General features: G+C 41.2%; 1 protein-coding gene across 2 annotated transcripts; it reads left to right on the top strand.

Moving 5' to 3' along the window:
- Positions 1 to 126: 126 nt before the first annotated feature.
- On the top strand, positions 127 to 21252 carry maip1 (matrix AAA peptidase interacting protein 1). 2 transcript variants are annotated; one of them, XM_061926230.1, is made up of 5 exons: positions 127 to 483; positions 639 to 710; positions 11210 to 11336; positions 11404 to 11551; positions 20533 to 21252. In XM_061926230.1, exons 1-5 carry the CDS (start codon positions 127 to 129, stop codon positions 20609 to 20611), a joined length of 783 nt encoding a protein of 260 aa, XP_061782214.1. In that variant the 3' UTR covers positions 20612 to 21252. The 2 variants fall into 2 exon arrangements, with proteins under 2 accessions (XP_061782214.1, XP_061782215.1); XM_061926231.1 differs by having other exon boundaries at positions 166 to 483; positions 11404 to 11523.
- The last annotated feature ends 311 nt before the right edge of the window (positions 21253 to 21563 follow it).

The following is a 21563-nucleotide window of genomic DNA, read 5'->3' as shown; positions in this document are numbered from 1 at the left end:
TCATAATAGTGGACCCTAAAATATACATTATTTCTACATGCAATATTTTAGTAATTTATGTTTTCTAATTGTAAGGTACAATTAACCCTTTAAGTAATACATTTTGGACACAGCAAGACCAGTCGAATGATACAAGTAGACGGACAGGAAACCGTTGAGGTTGAGGGCAAAATAAAGATGGCGCTTTTCCTGTTAAGAGGATGTCGGAGGTTGTCATCGTTAAACGGCCGTTGTCACTCTTTAAAACATACACCTGTCATCCATACCCGGTGGAGAAAAGCACATTTATCGTTTCTATTTTCCGGTAGTGTGGGGGAGTCTGTTCGGCCGTACAGCTCCGAACCCAAGCACAATCAGAAAATGGTGGTCGTCGGCATCCCAAACCCTTTTATTTGGATAAGAACACGAATTTACTACTTTCTTATCAAAGCATACTTTGATTCAGAATTCAGCATCCAAGAGTTCACACATGGAGCGAAACAGGTCAGATTTACAAATTGTAACTGTTCATTTTATTCGTGTATAATTATTGACGACTTGGGTTTTCTGTCGTGTTTGTAAGCTACAGTGAGTCTCAGTGTCGTCTTGATGCTCCTAATGATGCTGTAACCTTCTCATCCATTTGTTGTTGTTTTTAGGCCTTCTGCCATGTTTCCAAACTGTTGTCTCAGTGTCATTTTGATGCTCTTGACGGGCTGGTGGCTAAAGACGTGAGTAAGGATTTACACTTTACTCTGTGTCAGCACATTGCATTGAAAACAAATAGAGACGGGATTTTTTTTGAAGGAGCTGGATATTGTCACTACCTAACCGGTACCGGAAGACCTGATCAGTCCGTGCATGCGCGGAGACTACATCACTACCTGTCAACTTTAGTTCGTGCACGCCCACTGTTACCTTTGTATACATGTTTGTTATTGGGATCTTTGTTTCAATAACAATGTCATGTTAAAGATTAAATGCGAAACAAACGTTATTTAACAATGTTTTGAAAACTGTATGGATCTGTACAGAAACCTGAACGCCGTGTTCAGTAGCCTTAAAGGGGAACTGCACCTTTTTGAAAGTTCACAATCCTTATGAGAGACGGGAAGACAAATGTTTTTTTTGCAGTCAAACATGCAAAACTCGGCTCGTTCGAGGTGGCTAGCAATGCAGCTAACGAGCGTAATCAATTGTACCTCTGAATCACTTTAAAAAAAATCATTCAAAAACTGCAAACAGTACTTTATTTACGTTCCTTAACCTGTATAATAACCAAGCTGTAGCATTTGAGTTTGTAATGCACAACACAATGTGATAGGACTCCAATCTGTACTTGCTGAAGAACATGAACAATCATATTACTGTATCTGTAAAGTATTAGCCCACATTTCATGTGTTGTTTGTACACAGCTAACTCGACAGTGTATGCTCTGTAGTTGTAATAACACGAATGACGTGCTGCGTGTATCATGATTAATATTATAGTGCAGGGTTTCCCCTGCACTAAATTAAAGCCGCCACACCTTAAAAAAGAACAGCTGACCAGCTCTTTACTCTTGTGGGAATCCTGGAGAGGGCCTGGGAGTGCTCTGTGGATTTGGAGAAGGCGTATGACCGGGTGCCCCGGGAAATCCTGTGGGAGGTGCTGAGGAAGTACGAGGTGAGGAGGACTCTGCTGAGGGCCATCCAATCTCTGTACAACCAAAGCGAAAGTTGTGTTTGGATGTAGGTCGGATCCGTTTCCAGTGGGGGTTGGTCTCCGCCAGGGCTGCGCTCTGTCACTTATCCTGTTTGTGATTTTCATGGACAGGATTTCTAGGCAGAGTCGTAGCCATGGAGGAGAGGGTATACGTCTCGGGGGACTTAAGGTTGCGTCACTGCTGTTTGCAGATGATGTGGTCTTGGATGGCTCCATTGGTTCGTGACCTTCAGCGCTCACTGGATCGGTTCGCAGCCGAGTGTTCAGCGGCTGGAATGAAGATCAGTATCTTCAAATCTAAGGCCAAGGTTCTCAGCAGGAAACCGATGGTTTGTACAGTCCAGGTAGGGAACGAGACTCTGTCCCAGGTCGAGGAGTTTAAGTATCTCGGGGTCTTGTTCACGAGTGAGGGAAAGCTGGAGAAGGAAATCAGCCGGAGAATCGGAGCAGCTGGGGCGGTATTGCATTCTCTCTGCCTCACTGTTGTGACGAAACGAGAGCTGAGCCAGCAGGCAAAGCTCTCGGTCTACGGAGCTATCTACATTCCTACGCTCACCTATGGTCATGAAGTGTGGCTCATTACCGAAAGAATAAGATCGCGGATACAAGCGGCCGAAATGAGTTTCCTCAGTAGGGTGGCTGGCATCTCACTTAGAGATAGGGTGAGAAGTTCAGTCACCCGAGAGAGACTCGGCAGTAGAGCCGCTGCTCCTTCGCTTGGAAAGGAGCCAGCTTAGGTGGTTCGGGCATCTCGTGCGGATGCCTCATGAGCGTCTCCCTAGGGAGGTCCTCGTTGCACGTCCCACTGAGAGAAGACCTTGGGGAAGGCCAAGGACCAGATGAGGGGATTACATCTCCTCTCTGGCCTGGGAACGCTTCGGGATCCCCCAGGAGGGAAGTTGCTAATGTTGATCTGAAGAGGGAAGTATGGGGGTTTCTGCTGGAGCTGTTGTCCCCGCGACCCGATTCCGGATAAGCGGTTGAAGATAGATGGATGGATGATGGACACCTTAAAAATTAGTTTTTTTTTACATGGAAACTATAGTAATATATTGTATGAAATTAAATATAACTATTGTTTTCATTTAAAACCTGGACATTCCACTACAGTACACCCCTTTGTCTACAACTGCGTGAGCAAATAGTCAAACAGTTTGAGAACAACATTTCTCAAATTGCAATTGCAAGAAATTTAGGGATTTCAACATCTACGGTCCATACTATCATCAAAAGGTTCAGAGAATCTGGAGAAATCACTCCACGTAAGCCGCATGGCCGGAAACCAACACTGAATGACCGTGACCTTCGATCCCTCAGACGGCACTGAATCAAAAACCGACATCAATCTCGAAAGGATATCACCACATGGGCTCAGGAACACTTCAGAAAACCACTGTCACTAAATACAGTTCGTCGCTACATCTGTAAGTGCAAGTTAAAGCCCTACTATGCAAAGCGAAAGCCATTTATCAACAACATCCAGAAACGTGGAAAAGTGTTCTGTGGTCTGACGAGTCCACATTTCAAATTGTTTTTGGAAATATTCGACATCCCAAAGGGGAAGCGAACCATCCAGACTGTTATCGACGCAAAGTTCAAAAGCCAGCATCTTAGCTGGTATGGGGGTGCATTAGTGCCCAAAGCATGGGTAACTTACACATCTGTGAAGGCACCATTAAGGCTGAAAGGTACATACAGGTTTTGGAACAACATATGCTGCCATCTAAGCGCCGTCTTTTTCATTGACGCCCCTGCTTATTTCAGCAAGACAATGCCAAGCCACATTCAGCACGTTACAACAGCGTGGCTTCGTAAAAAAAGAGTGCGGGTACTTTCCTGGCCTGCCTGCAGTCCAGACCTGTCTCCCATCGAAAATGTGTGGCGCATTATGAAGCGTAAAATACGACAGCGGAGACCCCGGACTGTTGAACGACTGAAGCTCTACATAAAACAAGAATGGGAAAGAATTCCACTTTCAAAGCTTCGACAATTAGTTTCCTCAGTTCCCAATCGTTTGAGTGTTGTTAAAAGAAAAGGTGATGTAACACAGTGGTGAACATTCCCTTTCCCAACTACTTTGGCACGTGTTGCAGCCATGAAATTCTAACTTAATTATTATTTGCAAAAAAAAAAAAAGTTTATGAGTTTGAATATCAAATATCTTGTCTTTGTAGTGCATTCAATTGAATATGGGTTAAAAAGGATTTGCAAATCATTGTATTCCGTTTACATTTACATCTAACACAATTTCCCAACTCATATGGAAACAGGGTTTGTGTATATATACAGGTAAAAGCCAGTAAATTAGAATATTTTGAAAAACTTGATTTATTTCAGTAATTGCATTCAAAAGGTGTAACTTGTACATTATGTTTATTCATTGCACACAGACTGATGCATTCAAATGTTTATTTCATTTAATTTTGATGATTTGAAGTGGCAACAAATGAAAATCCAAAATTCCGTGTGTCACAAAATTAGAATATTACTTAAGGCTAATACAAAAAAGGGATTTTTAGAAATGTTGGCCAACTGAAAAGTATGAAAATGAAAAATATGAGCATGAACAATACTCAATACTTGGTTGGAGCTCCTTTTGCCTCAATTACTGCGTTAATGCGGAGTGGCATGGAGTCGATGAGTTTCTGGCACTGCTCAGGTGTTATGAGAGCCCAGGTTGCTCTGAGAGTGGCCTTCAACTCTTCTGCGTTTTTGGGTCTGGCATTCTGCATCTTCCTTTTCACAATACCCCACAGATTTTCTATGGGGCTAAGGTCAGGGGAGTTGGCGGGCCAATTTAGAACAGAAATACCATGGTCCGTAAACCAGGCACGGGTAGATTTTGCGCTGTGTGCAGGCGCCAAGTCCTGTTGGAACTTGAAATCTCCATCTCCATAGAGCAGGTCAGCAGCAGGAAGCATGAAGTGCTCTAAAACTTGCTGGTAGACGGCTGCGTTGACCCTGGATCTCAGGAAACAGAGTGGACCGACACCAGCTGGACTGCTGCTGAGTGGTCCAAAGTCATGTTTTCTGACGAAAGCAAATTTTGCATTTCCTTTGGAAATCGAGGTCCCAGAGTCTGGAGGAAGACAGGAGAGGCACAGGATCCACGTTGCCTGAAGTCTAGTGTAAAGTTTCCACCATCAGTGATGGTTTGGGGTGCCATGTCATCTGCTGGTGTCGGTCCACTCTGTTTCCTGAGATCCAGGGTCAACGCAGCCATCTACCAGCAAGTTTTAGAGCACTTCATGCTTCCTGCTGCTGACCTGCTCTATGGAGATGGAGATTTCAAGTTCCAACAGGACTTGGCGCCTGCACACAGCGCAAAATCTACCCGTGCCTGGTTTACGGACCATGGTATTTCTGTTCTAAATTGGCCCGCCAACTCCCCTGACCTTAGCCCCATAGAAAATCTGTGGGGTATTGTGAAAAGGAAGATGCAGAATGCCAGACCCAAAAACGCAGAAGAGTTGAAGGCCACTATCAGAGCAACCTGGGCTCTCATAACACCTGAGCAGTGCCAGAAACTCATCGACTCCATGCCACGCCGCATTAACGCAGTAATTGAGGCAAAAGGAGCTCCAACCAAGTATTGAGTATTGTTCATGCTCATATTTTTCATTTTCATACTTTTCAGTTGGCCAACATTTCTAAAAATCCCTTTTTTGTATTAGCCTTAAGTAATATTCTAATTTTGTGACACACGGAATTTTGGATTTTCATTTGTTGCCACTTCAAATCATCAAAATTAAATGAAATAAACATTTGAATGCATCAGTCTGTGTGCAATGAATAAATATAATGTACAAGTTACACCTTTTGAATGCAATTACTGAAATAAATCAAGTTTTTCAAAATATTCTAATTTACTGGCTTTTACCTGTATATATATTTCCGAATTGGTTCAACTGCCAACCGCCCGAATCTATTTACAATCTATTTTTTTCGTCATGTCACCCGCCCGACCCGCGAATTATCCGCGGACTCCGCGGTTGTGTCCGCAAACCGCGCATCTCTAATATATATATATATATATATATATATATATATATATATATATATATATATATATATATATATACCCAGACGGATGGGGAATCGCTGCCTGGGGGGGCAATAGACTACAGACTGTGGTGAAGTAGGGCGGCTTCGTAGCATGAAGAAGCCTACAATTTTTGGTTGTGTTTTCCGCTCCGTATGCTGACTGGCAATATACGATATATATCTCAATATTTTTTCCGTAAAGTAAAACCAAAACACAAGTAAGGCTGCAGCTAACGATTATTTTTCTATCGATTAATCTATAGATTATTTTTTTCGATTAATCGGTTAATTTATAGATTATTTTTCCTTTTACCCATTATTTTTTTAATTTAAAATGAAGATGAAAAAATAAATGTTGGCCAGTTTTTTCAAAAGGCATGACTTTTATTTACAAAAAAAAAAGTATGGCCACTCAGTCAACATTGACAACAACATGACAAAATATTCTGTAACAATGTAAACATTTAAAACTTTTAACATTTAACAAAATTAAAAGTAGCTTATTTGCAATGTGCAAATATAAAAGTAAACATCCAGTGCAAATCTTAATATTCTGCAATAGTATAAGCATTTCAAAAGTAAAAGTATTGCTTATTTTGCTTTAAAATGTGCAAAAATAAAGATAAACATCCAATACAAAAAAGTGCAAAAGGAAATATTCTGTAACAGTGTAAACATTTCAACAAAAGTAAAAGTATTGCTTATTTTGCTTAATAACGCAACAATGATAGTATGATTAAAGTGAAAGTTAATTGTTGGTTTGTACATAGTATATGTAACTGTTAATGTTGTAAAAGGTATTTGCACAATTAGTTAACGTTAGCGTTAAAGAGGAGCGCGTCTTTGTAAACACTGAACAGGCACGCCAAACGCGCCTCTCAGAGCGAAACAGTGTTTTAGTTTATGAATTTACAACGCAGATACAAATGACACATTCATGTTTTTGTGTAATGATGACAACGTATACTCACGCGGACGATTGACTAGTTGATGGTGATGGCAAGAACGCTGTCGGGTGTTTTCTTTTCAAATGTTCCTTCATAGCCGTTGTGCTGCTATGATAGGCCATTTCCGCTCGACACAGTGTGCATACAACAACTGTCAAGTGTTTTGCTTTTTTCGTTGTGCTTATCCCACACTTGAAGGGATGTACCAATGCTGAATGTGGCTTCTGGATTTCACTCAAAAGACCAGACCGTAGTTACTTATTCCTTTTATTTTCCTTTAGTTTGCAACAGTTTATCCAATGAAGAAACAGCTTCTTTTTTCTTCTTTAGTCTTTTTAGCAGTCTTTAGCAGTGTTAGTAGACTTTAGTTTCTTTAGCTGTCATTAGTAGCCTTTAGTAGCCTTTAGCTTCTTTAGTAGGTGAAAAACCTTTAAGGACAAAACACCACAAGATTAACATGCTGTAAAAAAATCAATCAATTATCAATACCATAATTTACAATTATTAATTAGGCTATCAAACTCTTAACCATTAAACAAGTGCAAGAAAATGGACACATCTTTTCCCTTTAAGTTAAAACAGATTTTAAATAAATTGTCTCAACATAAATGCACCAAGATACATATAAAATACATTTAAACCCAGAAACACAATAGATAAATGCAGCAGAAAACCCAATATGCAAATACATAAATACCTAACCAATTAACCACCTATTTAGATACATATTTAAAATCCATATTCAATATAAATATATTATTAATTTAGCAGTGAAACACTCAATCTTAAACGCTGTCTACTGGTAGAAAAATGCCCCTTTTTCTACGCCCTCACCAACACAGTTAAATCCAACACTTTAAATTGAGCGACTTCACCCTCCTGATGAAGCAAACTGCTCCAACATTTATCAAACTAAGCAAAGAATATCAACACTAAACAACAGTTACATAACACACTGTGTGTATTTAGCCTCCAGACTAAGCACGCTACATGCATCTCACCAGCGCAACAAGTGCGCCACACCCACGAAGAGAAATATTAAATCTTACATACTTTTGTCACAACTCTGGGTTATCTGTAATGAACTAAACCTTTTTCCACTCTGCGCTGGCGTCTTTTGTACTCCTTGATTTGACACAGCGGTCTAATTACTGGGCTCGTGCCCCAGCAGATGAGACGGGAGCGCCCCGCGTTATACCTGCGCGTGAACGTAAACTGATCGGCTCTGATCATATAAGCCGACTGGCCGAAATAATGCCGAATTATATACATTTCCTGGGGTTGCCTAGGTGAATAGGGATGCGGATATGTGCTCTAAGATAAAATATAATTTTATTAAGTGGGGTTTGGCTGGTTGCTAAACAGCCACGGTTGCGAGCTCGCGCGTCAGCTGACGAGACAGCTGTTCGCCGCTACAACATTATAAGGCCGTTTATTGAAATACCCCCACACTTTTGACGACTTTTGGCGTGCTTTTTTCCCTCTCGCTCGCACCGCTCGCATCGTCTGCTTTGCGCTCCGCCATGACGGCAGTGTGACGTAAATATGCGACGCGTCGACGCATAAAAATGACGTCGACGTATTTACGTAACCGATGACGTCGACTACGTCGACGCGTCGTTTCAGCCTTAAACACAAGACAGTCCTAGTTACCTGAGATACTAAGTATGTCATTATTTTGACATAGTAAATATTGACTTACCAAGACAAAATAATGACTAAGTCAAATTAATGACATACTGTAAATAAGCGTTTGAAAAAATAGTTAAAAGTGGGGCCACATGCTGACATATGCTCAACTCATTATGCTTAATTTATTACAGCATTTGGGAAGCTTGTAGTTGATTTTTATTATGTAAATGTTATATTTTTATCAACATGTGATAGCAGGGACCCTGCCATTCAAAACTAGGCTGCTACATTACCAATGATTAATGTAAATATAGCTGAAAAAATACTACAATAGCAATAGGAGAGACTATTCATCCCTGAACACCATGGAGTTCATGTAGGCTTTATGATGCAGTTACATTATTATATCAACTATCAGAGACAGAAACTCTTCATTTAACATAATGTCCTTTTTTGCTGCTTCAACACAGAAAAAGGTAAAGTGAAATAACGTAGTTGTTAACTGTAGGTCAATAATGCTTGTCTTTCTCTCAGACAGACAGGGCTTTGCTGTCCGTACCACACACACGCACGTACACACCGCAAAATAAGCTAATGTTACGCTAAAAGCTAATTAGCCTTCACCTCAAGGACTGCGAGGGAGCTGAGCTGCCGCTTATATTTCTAGAATAACGGGCTCATAGTGATGTTACTAGTAGTTGACTGGGAGGTGTTTATTATAATTTGGGGAGAGTCCGCGGCATTATGCTCACCAGCTAAACACCTTTCTGCTAACCCGCACGTCTCTCCTCTCTGCCTGCCTCTGCCGTGAGCACTGACTCCATGCGCTCTGAATACTCACTGCTGATTGGCTGTTACTGCTCTGAATATGCACTGCTGATTGGCTGTTACATGCGCTCTGAATATGCACCGCTGATTGGCTGTTACCGCTCTGCGTGTAACCAATCAGATGGTTGTATGGGTGGGACAATGCTGGGTGCTGCGTAGCAGCTTGTTAAGACTTTAGTTTAGCACCAAATGACAATATAAATACATTTAATAAAGTCAAATACAAATAAGGCAACAAGAGAAGTATCCTACACTTCTCTTTTATAAAGTAAATATGAACAGCCGATATTGGCATCTACATCAACTATATGATTTGCCTGAGAAGCTGGACAGGACAAAAAAAAAGAAAATTTTTAAATTAAATAAAAATTACTTTAGTTGAGGCGGTGGCTCTTTGTTGTTAAGGCGGCCGCCTTACCAACAAAGCGCTGCTGGAAACGCTGATGTAATATGAATATATTTTTTGATTCCAAAAAAATAGTGATTATTTAAACTCCGGAATTGAAGCTGTGGCGCATTTGCTTACATGATAGTTGAAAAATAAAGGTCTCGTAGATCCACGTTGATGTCCGTGTCTCCTCTACTTAACAGCCATAAAACGAGAACAATCGTCTCTAATATATTACACTATATACGTCCATTCACACACTATGTTACTTTAATTTACTTTCACGTAAAAAAAACACTCAATTTTATTTTGTTGTAGTAGCGACTTCCTACCAAGTGACGTCAAGGCCACATTGGGGCCTTTGTGCATTTACAATGGAGTCTGATAAAAATCTAATTTTACTTGCTGGAAAAAATCAGTTCTCAAAAAAATCTAATTTGGGCCACTTTGGCCCGCAGTGTAAACGTAGTCTTTGTTTATTGCTATCACGTGATCACTGCGGCATTTTCGCTTGTTCATTGTGTTGATGGGCCCATATTGCTCATCCTATTTGAAACTGAAATATTCCCACAACAGGACCTTTTGGTTTTATAATCTTATGTTTTTCCTCCTAATTTGTATTACCTTGTGGCACATCTCACTGGCTAGTTGCGAGGCTCTCCGTACTGCAAGTGTGTTGGCGGCGGCGCCCCGCTCTCGTCTCCACCGAGACAAAGATTGTGAATGACTGAAAAGAGGGGTCACTCTGTTCAGTTAGTTCCACTGTTAAACACGCTCAGGTGCTGAAAGCGATGCACAATGTCGGACGTCTTTCTTTCTGTTTGAAGGAAGAGAAGAACAAACAATTCTGATTTGGGTACATGGCTGTCACTCAAACGCCGGTGACAGCAGAGAAAAATCCCCAAAAAACAATAACCTCAGCCTTTTGCAGTTATTTATTAATAAAAACCTTGATGTCGATTCGTTTTTGATTAGTTTGATTAATCACCTGCATTGTTAGCCACCTCTTGTTAGCAGTTTTACTATTTAGAACACACAGAAAAAAGATAGACATGTGTGTTCTTGTCTCATATAAAGATTGTGAATAATATGCAACATTTAAAAAAAAAAAAGTGAAGTTCCTTAAGTGTGGGCCTGTGGAATGTGTGATTAAGACCCTGCTGTAGAAAGATGGCAGCAATAAGCACCTGCCAGCTTGCATGCACTGCCTCATGCTTAGCCGCAGTACTGTGCGCCACGTCGTATGACATGTATTTGCAGTTTTTTGTCGGGTTATCAAGAATAAAGATACACACATATTTTCTATGTCTGGGTGTATAATAAAAGTTTATGCAGACATTATTATAACATAAAACGTAACCTTGTCCTTGCGTGTGTATTTGTTGGGTGGAGCTTATGGTCGCACCAGGAATAGGTGAAATATAATACTTGCGGCTTGTGTGAACGTGAACATCCTCCAGGCAGCCACCTATCTGTGACATACAGCAGAATGTTAACTGACAAAAAATACATTAATAACAATGTTCAATGGACAAATATTCACTTGTATTTTATGTTTTGATTATTTGTTGTTGTTTTATTGCACGCCACTGCTATATAGTATAGATATAAAATGTATTTGGCGGTTGGACTCCTGAATGTATATCTATTCTAGACAAACAACAAGTTTGTGTCTTATTTTGTCAGTTAATTGGTAAGCTGGAGGAAAAGTGCAGCCTGCTTCCACTGATGTACAAGATGGCTTTGTCTGCTGACCTCGATGAGGTCATGTACAGCATACCAGGAGATGTTGGAATCTACTACGACGACAAAGGTCAGTAAATCAACACCATTTCGATCTTCACCAGCCCTTGCTAATGGCTGTGCATATGTTTCTGCAGGGAGGAGGTTTGTAAGCATTTTGATGCGTTTCTGGTACCTGACCAGCGCACGGCTTCCTGATGACACCTTGGAAGGGACTCGAATCTTCCAGGTTTCTCTTGGGGAGGCAGAAACACAAAGTAAGCGGCTGCTAACTGCAAATTACGAGTGAGTATCAACTGTGTGTGACATACATGTTTCCTACTGTTGATTGTACTGTGATTGTACTGATTTTACTGTGTGTTAATGTACTGATTTTACTGCATGCTTATACTGATTTGTACATTGTGCTTATTATACTGATTCAGGCCTCGAATTTTTACTTTTTAAGGTCAAGCCAAGTGTTGCCTTAAAGGAGGGCTCATATTTTATTGCACCAAGGCAAGTCGGAAAGGCACAAAGGCAAACATTTTCTTTCGATGCAGGGGCTCCAAAGCGCATATATATATATATATATATATATATATATATATATATATATATATATATATATATATATATATATATATATATATATATATATATATATATATATATATATATACATATATATATCATACTTGCCAACCTTGAGACCACCGATTTCAGGAGGTGTGTGGTTGGGGGCGTGGTTAAGAGGGGAGGAGTATATTTACAGCTAGAATTCACCAAGTCAAGTATTTCATATATATATATATATATATAAGAAATACTTGACTTTCAGTGAATTCTAGCTATATATCTATATATATATTTATTTTATTTTATATATATATATATATATATATATATATATATATATATATATATATATATATATATATATATAAGAGAAATACTTGAATTTCAGTGTTCATTTATTTACACATATACACACACATAACACTCATCTACTCATTGTTGAGTTAAGGGTTGAATTGTCCATCCTTGTTCTAGTCTCTGTCACTATTTTTCTAACCATGCTGAACACCCTCTCTGATGATGCATTCTGCTTCGTCTCCTTGTTGTGTGCGCAGTTGTGCAGTGCACTCTCTAAAAGCCGTAGATGCTATTGTCACATATGCATGTACAGTAGATGGAAGTATTGTCCTGTTTAAGAGTGTCACAACATTGCTGTTTACGGCAGACGAACTGCTTTACGGTAGACGAAAACGTGACTGCTGTTGTTGTGTGTTGTTGCCGCGCTGGGAGGACGTTAATGAAACTGCCTTACAATAAACCCACATAAGAAACCAAGAACTCCCCCTCGATCATTCTACAGTTATAACGTGATTGGGCAGGCATGCTGTTTGTATTGTGGGAAAGCGGACGTGAAAACAGGCTGTCGACACGTCACCCAGGTCCGCATGGAGCTGGAGGGGGCGTGGCCTCCAGCCCAGACTTCCCTCTTCCCAGCCACTTCGTCCAACTCTTCCTGTGGGACCCCGAGGCGTTCCCAGGCCAGCCGGGAGACATAGTCTTCCCAACGTGTCCTGGGTCTTCCCCGCGGCCTCCTACCGGTCGGACATGCCCTAAACACCTCCCTAGGGAGGCGTTCGGGTGGCATCCTGACCAGATGCCCGAACCACCTTATCTGGCTCCTCTCGATGTGGAGGAGCAGCGGCTTTACTTTGAGCTCTCCCCGGATGGCAGAGCTTCTCACCCTTTCTCTAAGGGAGAGCCCCGCCACCCGGCAGAGGAAACTTATTTCAGCCGTTTGTACCCGTGATCTTGTCCTTTCGGTCATAACCCAAAGCTCATGACCATAGGTGAGGATGGGAACGTAGATCGACCGGTAAATTGAGAGCTTTGCCTTCCGGCCAGCTCCTTCTTCACCACAACGGATCGATACAGCGTCCGCATTACTGAAGACGCCGCACCGATCCGCCTGTCGATCTCACGATCCACTCTTCCCTCACTCTTGAACAAGACTCCGAGGTACTTGAACTCCTCCACTTGGGGCAAGATCTCCTCCCCAACCCGGAGATGGCACTCCACCATTTTCCGGGCGAGAACCATGGACTCGGACTTGGAGGTGCTGATTTTCATCCCAGTCGCTTCACACTCAGCTGCGAACCGATCCAGTGAGAGCTGAAGTATGGCGTCACATTAGTGCCAAAAAACAGAGCGCATAAAAACTGTTATCGCGCGCTGATTCTCCACTTCGCGCGTGGTGCCTTTTTGCGCGCGCGCGGTGCATTTCTGTGCGCGCGCGGTGCATTTCTGTGCGCGCGCGGTGCCTTTCTGCGCGCGCGCGACGCCTCTCTGCGCGCGCGCGACGCCCTTCTGCGCGCTCTCTGTGTACTCCTGGCATCTCTGCTCGCGCTGTCATGTTTCTTTTTGGCACTTTGGGGGCGGGTATGCTTAGACAGCCCCTTCTTTCTGATTGGTCAGGCGAAAAATGCTGATTAATGCTCAGAGCCAATCAGAAGTATAGCAGGGCGGGTCATCGTCAATATGTATCAAGATTTACAGAGGAAGAAGTGGATAAAAAAAATGTCACGCGCTGATGAAGGTTATTTCATACCACATAAACACAATACAGGGTAATACAAAATGTGACCCAAATAAATAATAAGACAGCAAACACCATAATCACATCTTTCAGCCAGAACTGGTCCACCAGCAATAACATCCAACCATAACATAACTCGGACATCTAGCCTCAATCATTACATTGATGTCAATGGTACATGTACTAATTAAATTACCATAACTTGCTCGATTTTCGACCAATTTACAAACGGTTTGTCTTGTTACAAATCTTATTACATGTAGATATGACATAGGATGCTGTACCTGTTGGAATTACCTCTTTCGCTTTAAAAAAAAAAAGACTTAATTGTGCAACATAGTTGTGTAGGGTCAGTGTTAGTCAGTTCTCTGATTATTTTAAACTGTTTCAGAATACATTATTAAAAGCTATTTTTAACATTTTAAAAACAAAATTCAAAGATTATTTCATTAATTTTATGGCTGAATCAAAAGAAATTCCATAAATTAGAAAACAAATGTTCAAGAAGAAGTGAAAATATAAAATAATGTTATGGTTGGATGTTATTGCTGGTGGACCAGTTCTGGCTGAAAGATGTGATTATGGTGTTTGTTGTCTTATTATTTATCTGGGTCACATTTTGTATTACCCTGTATTGTGTTTATGTGGTATGAAATAACCTTCATCAGCGCGCGACATTTTTTTTATCCACTTCTTCCTCCATAAATCTTGATACATATTGACGATGACCCGCCCTGCTATACTTCTGATTGGCTCTGAGCATTAATCAGCATTTTTTGCCTGACCAATCAGAAAGAAGGGGCCGTCTAAGCATACCCGCCCCCAAAGTGCCAAAAAGAGATGCCAGGGAGCGCGCAGAAGGGCGTCGCGCGCGCGCAGAGAGGCACCGCGCGCGCACAGAAATGCACCGCGCGCGCGCAAAAAGGCACCGCGCGCGCGCAAAAAGGCACCACGCGCGCGCAAAAGGGTGTCGCGCGCGCGCAAGAAGTGGAGAATCAGCGCGCGATAACAGTTTTTATGCGCTCGGATTTTTGGCACTAATGTGACGCCATACTGAAGATCCTGGCCAGATGAAGCCATCAGGACCACATCATCTGCAAAAAGCAGAGACCTAATCCTGCAGCCACCAAACCAGATCCCCTCAACGCCTTGACTGCGCCTAGAGATTCTGTCCATAAAAGTTATGAACAGAATCGGTGACAAAGGGCAGCCTTGGCGGAGTCCAACCCTCACTGGAAACGTGTCCGACTTACTGCCGGCAATGCGGACCAAGCTCTGGCACTAATCATACAGGGAGCGCACTGCCACAATCAGACAGTCCGATACCCCATACTCTCTGAGCACTCCCCACAGGACTTCCCGGGGGACACGGTCGAATGCCTTCTCCAAGTCCACAAAACACATGTAGACTGGTTGGGCAAACTCCCATGCACCCTCAAGGACCCTGCCGAGATTATAGAGCTGGTCCACAGTTCCACGACCAGGACGAAAACCACACTGTTTTTCCTGAATCCGAGGTTCGACTATCCGGCGTAGCCTCCTCTCCATATATATATATATATATATATATATATATATATATATATATATATATATATATATATATATATATATGTATATATATATATATATATATATATATATTAGGGCAGCACGGTGGTAGAGGGGTTAGTGCGTCTGCCTCACAATACGAAGGTCCTGAGCAGTCCTGGGTTCAATCCCGGGCTCGGGATCTTTCTGTGTGGAGTTTGCATGTTCTCCCCGTGACTACGTGGGTTCCCTCCGGGTACTCCGGCTTCCTCCCACCTCCAAAAACATGCACCTGGGGATAGGTTGATTGGCAACACTAAATTGGCCCTAGTGTGTGAATGTGAGTGTGAAAGTTGTCTGTCTATCTGTGTTGGCCCTGTGATAAATAAATAATTAATGATAAATGGGTTGTACTTGTATAAGGTGGCGACTTGTCCAGGGTGTACCCCGCCTTCCGCCCGATTGTAGCTGAGATAGGTTCCAGCACCCCCCGCGACCCCGAAGGGATTAAGCGGTAGAAAATGGATGGATGGATATACTGTATATATTAATTATGTTACAATTGTCCATCATTCACGGTGTGAACATTTGTTATCACAGTTACACGGTTATTATCGTGGTAATTTTAAATGTGCTCAAATTTTTCAAAAGCTACTTATACTGAAATCCTTTAACCAATTTTTTTTTTTTTTTAAACACACACGTTCAAAATGTATATATGTAGTAGAAAGCTAGATGTGCATATGAAAGCAACACAAGCATTATAAACAAAGTACAAAACCCGTTTCCATATGAGTTGGGAAATTGTGTTAGATGTAAATATAAACGGAATACAAATGCAAATCATTTTCAACCCATATTCAGTTGAATATGCTACAAAGACAACATATTTGATGTTCAAACTGATAAACATTTTTTTTTGCAAACAATCATTAACTTTAGAATTTGATGCCAGCAATACGTGACAAAGAAGTTGGGAAAGGTGGCAATAAATACTGATAAAGTTGAGGAATGCTCATCAAACACTTATTTGGAACATCCCACAGGTGTGCAGGCTAATTGGGAACAGGTGGGTGCCATGATTGGGTATAAAAACAGCTTCCCAAAAAATGCTCAGTCTTTCACAAGAAAGGATAGGGCGAGGTACACCCCTTTGTCCACAACTGCGTGAGCAAATAGTCAAACAGTTTAAGAACAACGTTTCTCAAAGTGCAATTGCAAGAAATTTAGGGATTTCAACATCTACGGTCCATAATATCATCAAAAGGTTCAGAGAATCTGGAGAAATCACTCCACGTAAGCGGCATGGCCGTAAACCAACATTGAATGACCGTGACCTTCGATATCTCAGACGGCACTGTATCAAAAACCAACATCAATCTCTAAAGGATATCACCACATGGGCTCAGGAACACTTCAGAAAACCACTGTCACTAAATACAGTTTGTCGCTACATCTGTAAGTGCAAGTTAAAGCTCTACTATGCAAAACGAAAGCCATTCATCAACAACATCCAGAAACGCCGCCGGCTTCTCTGGGCCCGAGATCATCTAAGATGGACTCATGCAAAGTGGAAAAGTGCTCTGTGGTCTGACGAGTCCACATTTCAAATTGTTTTTGGAAATATTCGACATTGTATCATCCGGACGAAAGGGGAAGCGAACCATCCAGACTGTTATCGATGCAAAGTTCAAAAGCCAGCATCTGTGTGCATTAGTGCCCAAGGCTTGAGTAACTTACACATCTGTGAAGGCACCATTAATGCTGAAAAGTATATACAGGTTTTGGAACAACATATGCTGCCATCTAAGCGCCGTCTTTTTCATGTACGCCCCTGCTTATTTCAGCAGGACAATGCCAAGCCACTTTCAGCACGTGTTACAAAAGCGTGGCTTCATAAAAAAGGAGTGCGGGTACTTTACTGGCCCGCCTGCAGTTTAAACCTGTCTCCCATCGAAAATGTGTGGCGCATTATGAAGCGTAAAATACGACAGCGGAGACCCCGGTCTGTTGAACGACTGAAGCTCTACATAAAACAAGGATGGGAAAGAATTCCACTTTCAAAGCTTCAACAATTTGTTTCCTCAGTTCCCAATCGTTTATTGAGTGTTGATAAAAGAAAAGGTGATGTAACACAGTGGTGAACATGCCCTTTCCCAACTACTTTGGCACGTGTTGCAGACTTGAAATTCTAAGTTAATTATTATTTGCAAAAAAAAAAAAAAGTTTATGAGTTTGAACATCAAATATCTTGTCTTTGTAGTGCATTCAATTGAATATGGGTTGAAAAGGATTTGCAAATCATTGTATTCCGTTTATATTTACATCTAACACAATTTCCCAACTCATATGGAAATGGGGTTTGTAATATGGCAGAAACAAAATAATACTATAAATACATCAAAATAAATGTGAAATATTTGCAAGATGGCATCTTATGCATATAAGACGTAACTGCACTTTTTGTCCATATAGATAAAATAGTGTTAATATATGAGGTCAAGTCTTCCACATAGGACTGCACGATTATGGACAAAATAATAATTAAGATAATTCTTATCAATATTAAAATCACGATTATTAATCTTGACTATACACTATGTTTGGTAAAGTAGTGTTGGGGTGTGAATGTGACGCCATTATGTAATTTGTAATATCTTATAAAAATGCTCTACATTCTGGATCTATATATTTAAAGACAAATATTTGTGTTTTTGTTAATTAATAGTATCAACGTGTCCGATTTTTTATTACAGTATGCCTTTATCTATAGTTTTACATTTGCATACAGAGAGGTATTTTTTAAGTTACTGATGTGTGTACATTTACATGCTGTATCAGGACAGCTCCATCGAGAGTTTGAGTAGAAATATGTCATATAGGAATTAACTATGCACCATAAAACATTAACACAATGCTATGTCACATGAATGTTTTTTAAAGTAATTACTTTGTGGAATGAAAAAATACAAGTACCGGTAATGTAAAAAAAAAAAAACCATGGTGTTTACTTTTTGATATCAATATAAACACAAAGCAGTTTGGCTAATGAAGATAAAGTAAAAAAAACAAGCTTTGTTCTTCTACAACATCCATGTACTTCAGTGCAACAGTTTAGCCAACAAAATTAAAGAGGAGTGATACCTCTCACATCTAACACACAATCTTTGTGCCTCCCGGACAACTCAGCCAGCGTTCAATTTGATGAGATGACAAAACATTTTAGCTACTATTGATGTTATTGGAACACTAACAAAGTTAGCAGTTAAATAAAGGACGAGTGAACATCCCAGTAAACAAACTACAAACTTTATAAACAAGTTGTGACAATGTTCCCGACGCATCGCCTGCAGCATGGTGACTCTCAGTCCCAGCAGCTGGCGAAAGGACGCCAGCTCAAATATTGTTCTCCTCTTTGCGCTCTTAATGGCACACTGCGACTCCGCAAAAATAGGGGTATAACGGTACAGGGTTTCGGTTCGGTTCGGAGTTGTACCGAACGAGTTTCCACACGAACATATTAAGTAGCCGCCTCCGCTTCCTTCTGCCTCTGTCTCTGTCAGGACTCTACACAGCACCAGCATTGTCCCACCCACACAACCATCTGATTGGTTACAAACAGAGCGGTAACAGCCAATCAGCAGTGCGTATTCAGAGCGGTAACAGCCAATCAGCAGTGCGTATTCAGAGCGCATGTAGTCACTGCTTAGCGTTTAGCAGGTAAGCATTAGGCAGAGGACTCTCCCCAAATTATAATAAACACCTCCCAGTCAACTACTAGTAACATCACTATGAGCCCGTTGACGTTCTAGAAACCTAAAAGGCAGCTCAGCTCGCTCGCAGCCTTGGCTTGAGGTGAAGGCTAATTCGCTTTTAGCGTAACGTTAGCTCAATTTGCGGTGTGTGTGTGAGAGTGTATGTGTGTGTGCGTGTGTGTTACGGACAGCAAAGCCCTGTCTGTCTGTTATTTCACTTTACCTTTTTCTGTGTTGATTGAACTGTGTTGAAGCAGGACATTATGTTAAATGAAGAGTTTCTGTCTCTGATAGTTGATATAATAATGTAACTGCATCATTAAGCCTACATGAACTCCATGGTGTTCAGGGATGAATAGTCTCTTCTATTGCTATTGTACCATTTTTTCAGCTATAGTTACATTAATCATTAGTAATGCAGCAGCCTAGTTTTGAATGGCAGGGTCTCTGCTTTCACATGTTGATAAAAATGTAACATTTACATAATAAAAATCAACTACAGGCTTCCCAAATGCTGTAATAAATTAAGCATGATGAGTTAACTTGAAACTGTTTAATGTTGCACTTTTTATATGTAGAAGAAAAGTTTTGTCATTTTATTTAATCTGAGCATTAACTTGGGGCAGTTTAATGTTGATTAACGTGGGCAGAATTATTGTAGTGTTCCCAATGTTAAAAGGATAAAGCCATTGTTTACAAATTTGGTAAATAAATAACCAGAAAATGTATATTTTGTTGTTTTCTTACTGTACCGAAAATGAACCGAACCGTGACCACTAAACCGAGGAACGTACCGAACCGAAATTTTTGTGTACCGTTACACCCCTACGCAAACGTAGAAGCGATTGAAACGAAGCGATTGGCTCCATTAGCTCGGAGGGAACATTTTCAAAACAAAGTCCATGTTTCCCTAGCCGAACGGCTCAAGTGCGCATGCGCAGACTCTGCGGCGCTTCAGTATTCAGGAAGTAAGCAGTTGCCTAAAATGCATTACTAAATGACGGCTTTTCGGTAAATACAAATTTAAACGGTGTTAATAACCGTCTGGAATTTTACCGCTGTCTATCATTATACCGTTTATTGTTACATCCCTACTCCATTAACGAGTAAAAAGTCAAGGGCGGTCATGGCATGTTGTTGCCGTAAATGTTGGTAAATGTTTAGGGCATTACGGCAAATGGCAAGGGCTGACGCGGTTACATTCAAGCCCTGCTGATTGTATTGGGTAGTTAATGTGCTGATTTTACTGCATGCTTATACTAATTGTACATTGTGCTTATTATGCTGATTGTACTGTGTAGTTATACTGATTTTACTGGGTGTTTATTGAACTGATTGTACTCTTGTTTATTTATTGATTGTATAGATTGAATTGTCTGTTTTCTGTGCAGGTTTCAAAGGGAGTTCACTAAAGGAGTGGCACCAGACTGGACCATTACGCGAATAGAGCACTCCAAGCTTTTAGATTAACAAGGAAAACCATGTTTTGGCTTGATTTTTGATTGAAATGATTGCAGGCAAAGCACATATAGAATAGACCATCTCCAGTGGAAAGAAGGACAAACAACAAGAACAAACATCACGCATACTGTCTGCAGTACAATGCAGTTGATGTGAAGATCAAATACATTTGCAGCATAAAAAGTAAAGTCAATGCAAACATTCAGTAGTTGTGATGAAGCACAACTATGAAAAAGTGTACATAGCATAGTAGTACTACACGTGTACACAGTGACTTACAAGTGTCACTCTGTACAAGATAAGGATTCTTTGTTAGACAATATAACTTAAATTTCTACTAGCATTGAGACCCATCCATCCATCCATCCATCCACTTTCTACCGCTTGTCCCTTTTGGGATCGCGGGGGCGCTGGAGCCTATCTCAGCTGCATTCGGGCGGAAGGTGTGTACACCCTGGACAAGTCGGCAACTCATCGCAGGGCCAACACAGATAGACAGACAACATTCACACTCACATTCACACACTAGGGCCAATTTAGTGTTGCCAATCAACCTATCCCCAGGTGCAAGTCTTTGGAGGTGGGAGGAAGCCGGAGTAGTGAAGTGAATTATATTTATATAGCGCTTTTTCTCGAGTGACTCAAAGCGCTTTACACCCAATATCTAAGTTACATTTAAACCAGTGTGGGTGGCACTGGGAGCAGGTGGGTAAAGTGTCTTGCCCAAGGACACAACGGCAGTGACTAGGATGGCGGAAGCGGGGATCGAACCTGCAACCCTCAAGTTCCTAGCACGGCCGCTCTACCAACCGAGCTATACCGTCCCGGAGGGAACCCACGCAGTCACGGCGAGAACATGCAAACTCCACACAGAAAGATCCCAAGCCCGGGATTGAACCCAGGACCTTCGTATTGTGAGGCACATGCACTACCCCTGTTCCACTGTGCTGCCCTTAGCATT

Source organism: Nerophis lumbriciformis, linkage group LG31 (genome assembly GCF_033978685.3).
Source record: "Nerophis lumbriciformis linkage group LG31, RoL_Nlum_v2.1, whole genome shotgun sequence".
Taxonomy (NCBI): domain Eukaryota; kingdom Metazoa; phylum Chordata; class Actinopteri; order Syngnathiformes; family Syngnathidae; genus Nerophis; species Nerophis lumbriciformis.
This window is presented reverse-complemented; position numbering and strand designations above follow the sequence as displayed.